The sequence below is a fragment of the Doryrhamphus excisus genome, linkage group LG18 (assembly GCF_037039965.1).
Source record: "Doryrhamphus excisus strain RoL-2023G ecotype Guam linkage group LG18, RoL_Dexc_Guam_v1.1, whole genome shotgun sequence".
Classification (NCBI taxonomy): Eukaryota; Metazoa; Chordata; class Actinopteri; order Syngnathiformes; family Syngnathidae; genus Doryrhamphus; species Doryrhamphus excisus.
The window spans coordinates 1835794-1839389 of record NC_136374.1 but is presented as its reverse complement, the minus strand read 5'-3'; the positions used below and the strand labels follow the sequence as shown (position 1 = coordinate 1839389).

At 37.8% G+C, this 3596-nt stretch overlaps 1 protein-coding gene across 1 annotated transcript; it reads left to right on the top strand.

The window, feature by feature from the left end:
• The first annotated feature begins 432 nt into the window (after positions 1–432).
• gpx1b (glutathione peroxidase 1b) lies at positions 433–2885 on the top strand. The gene is made up of 2 exons (XM_058055789.2): positions 433–694; positions 2326–2885. The coding sequence occupies exons 1-2, from the start codon at positions 479–481 to the stop codon at positions 2674–2676; spliced, it is 567 nt and encodes a 188-aa protein (XP_057911772.2). The 5' UTR covers positions 433–478; the 3' UTR covers positions 2677–2885.
• Positions 2886–3596: the final 711 nt, after the last annotated feature.

Here is a 3596-nt window from a genome sequence, read left to right as displayed (position 1 = left end):
TACATGTGATAAACGTTGATTATCTCAGATTCACCGTTGTGAAATTTAAAAATCAATTTTAACATCAACAAGAAGTTTACTTAGAGACGGTTTCTAACTTAAAGGAGCGTACTTTATACACACTGTGCTTTTTGTTGGACGGTGCCTAATATTTAACCCTCCTGTAACCCAACCGGTACAGAGTGTTTTTAAGCAAGCATACCCACAACGAGATGACTATGGAAGGACATTGACGAGTAAAATAAAATGAAACATTAATTTCCATAATTATTAAGAACATTACATCTAATGTTACAATGTCAAAAGTTAATATACTCATCCCACAGTGGTGTCTACAAGCTAAGCAGGCATTAAGCGTCACTGCAGTGTTTAAGCAGTAAGCTATCTTGACAAGTAGAAGATCTTTGGCAAAGCCTCAAGGTTGCGTTCAGTTTCCCCAGAAGACGGTCAGTCATTTGCGGCACTCGGAAGATCAACAATGGCTAAGCGATTCTACGATCTGACGGCCAAACTCCTGACGGGGGAAACATTGAATTTCTCTTCGCTGCAGGGCAAAGTGGTCCTCATTGAGAACGTCGCGTCTCTATGAGGGACGACGACCAGGGATTACACCCAGATGAACGAGCTCCATGAGCGCTACGCCAGCAAGGGGCTCGTTATCCTGGGGGTGCCCTGCAACCAGTTCGGCCACCAGGTGAGCACAAGAACACAATAGTAGATACTCTTGGGACTTTTTACATCGTATTCCTGTTGTGACATTTTCACTCAAAGAAGGAATTTCAATTTTCAAACAATTGTTTTTACTACTTTGTTTCATAATACATGTTTTAAAATATTAGTTATGCCATAATGTATTTGTCATAGTATTCAAATTTCCCCTTTTTTTGAAGATGATTTATTATATACATTATATATATTATATATATATATATATATATATATATTATACTCAACTGCCAGTCAAAAGTTTGGACACACACTCAAACATGAGAAAAAAAAATTGTGTGTATGTTGTTTGTACTTTTGACAGTTTTCAGCTACACAACCAGTTCAACCTTTTTGACACACCCTCTCCTAAATACCATGGGAACTGTCGCTGGCAGAGTTCCCCATTTTAACTTCCCTGTGAAAGGTTATAAAAAGGCACTTCCAACCCTACATCTACTTATTCTCCATATATGATTAGATTGTACTCTGCTGTGGAATGAGGGGGTAGTTGCCTAACCGCCCATGACCGAGTGACACCATTAGTAACTCATTCATCGCAAAACACACACTTTCCAGTCAACAGCGTCGACGAATCGTGGGGCTTGAAGTTAAGCATGGTGTCATTCTCGTCATTCTGTGGCCGTTGTCTGGCTAATGGTGGAGTCAAGACTGTGGAGCTGCACGAGTGCCCGCCTGCACTGTGGAGCTGCGGTTCAGAGAAGGCAAAAACAGCAGCTGAAAAAATATTTGTCGTAATTGTTACTTTTTTTCTAATCGGAATACAATTTTTTTCTTTTTTTTTACAATTTTTTTCTCATAATATTTTGATTTTATTATTGTAAAATTGCAGCAATTTATTTGGTAAATGTTCTCATAATTATAATTTTATACTCATAATATTTTTACTTTATTCTTGTGATATGACTTTTCCCCACCCTAAGTTTTCCAAAAAATTACAACTTGGTTTTTCATATAACGACATAAATTTTTTTATATATTTTAAGCATATGCTACTAAAATACAGTATTATTTTTCTGAATATTGAGTGTTTATTCTAAATAATAAAAAGCAATTTTTGTCTTTCATATATAACTTTATGTAAAAATTTCAGTATTTCAACTTTCTTGTAATTTTCCTCAATTTTTTCTCTTATTTTTCTCAATATACTGAAAATGTTGGATTTGCATTTTTTTTGTGCTGCAGGCCCATAAAAAAACAGCCCCCTTCTATATTTTTGTCTTTCATATATAACTTTATGTAAAAATGTCAGTATTTCAACTTTCTTGTAATTTTCCTCATATTTTTTTCTTTTATTATTTTTCTCAATATACTGCAAATGTTGGATTTGCAGTTTTTTTGTGCTGCAGGCCCATAAAAAAACAGCCCCCTTCTATATTTTTGTCTTTCATATATAACTTTATGTAAAAATGTCAGTATTTCAACTTTCTTGTAATTTTCCTCATAATTTCAATATACTGAAAATGTTGGATTTGCAGTTTTTTTGTGCTGCAGGCCCATAAAAAAACAGCCCTTTTCTATATAGCAATAAAATACGTAAAATACATTTTCAGCTGCGCTGAAGGCCAAGCGCATGACAACATTTTCCTCTCCGTGCAGGAGAACTGCAAGAACCAGGAAATCCTGCCGTCATTAAAGTACGTGCGACCCGGCAACGGGTTTGAGCCAAAGTTCCAACTCCTGGAGAAGGTGGACGTGAACGGCAAGGACGCCCACCCCCTGTTTGCGTTCCTGCGGGAAACCCTCCCGTTCCCCAGCGACGAGCCCACCGCCCTGATGAGCGACCCCAAGTTCATCATCTGGAGCCCCGTGTGCAGGAACGACGTGTCCTGGAACTTTGAGAAGTTCCTAGTGGATGCCCAGGGCGTGCCCTTCAAACGCTACAGCCGCAGATTCCTCACCAGCGACGTGGAGGGCGACATTAAGAAGCTTCTCAGCCAGGCAAACTAACGCGTCTCCTCCGTGTGATGACGTACGTCGGGGGAACCTGTGCTCACTTGTGCACTCGTACGCTGTTTTGTGCTATCTTAACTCCATGAAGGCAACCTCTGAAACCAAAGCGTTTGTGGGGGGGTTACCAGATGCACTGTAAAGAAGCATGACGCCTCAGCTGTACATGAATACATGGCAAGCACAGAATAAATCAATATTAATAAATACATCATTTTTCCTTCATTGCCTCGTCCGCCTGCTTTACTGGCAAAACATAAACTTGGAAATCATATACAGTATATTTCAACAAAATACTGCGTCTCATCTTTGTTGTAGACTAGGTGAAAAGGTCTATTATTAATATCCACTTTGTTCATATTGTCCGAGTTTTTAAAAAAGTTCAACTTTCTTATCTAACCTTTGCAAAATGTTCTTGTAATATTATGACTTCATTACCTCCACTTATACGAACACTATCATGCTAGGTGTTCGTATGCTAACATAGTAGCAGTATAAACACCTTTGGCATGCTGGGTATATACCGTAAACACCACTATTCTGGTGTTAGCATGTTAAAGTTAGCATTGCAAGCTTGTATTAATATAGTAGCATTTCTGTTTTTTTCATAGGCACATCTATAAACACTTGAGAAAATTATGATTTAAGCATAATGTTAGCATTGCTAGCATGCTAAGGACTTTTTGTATAGGATTTTGGCCGAGTGGTTAGCACGTAGCCCTCACTGTAACATCGGGAAAACCTGTTTTTTTTTTGTCAACATGTGACCTGCGATTGGCGATTTTCCAGCCAAGCTAATTCCTTAAAAATTACTTTTCTCTGAATTGTTTACAACCTGTAAAAAAAAAAAATCAATGTATTCTTTCATCTTTCAACCCTAAGCTACTAAAATGACATGAATAAATCAATTAATAGCACCA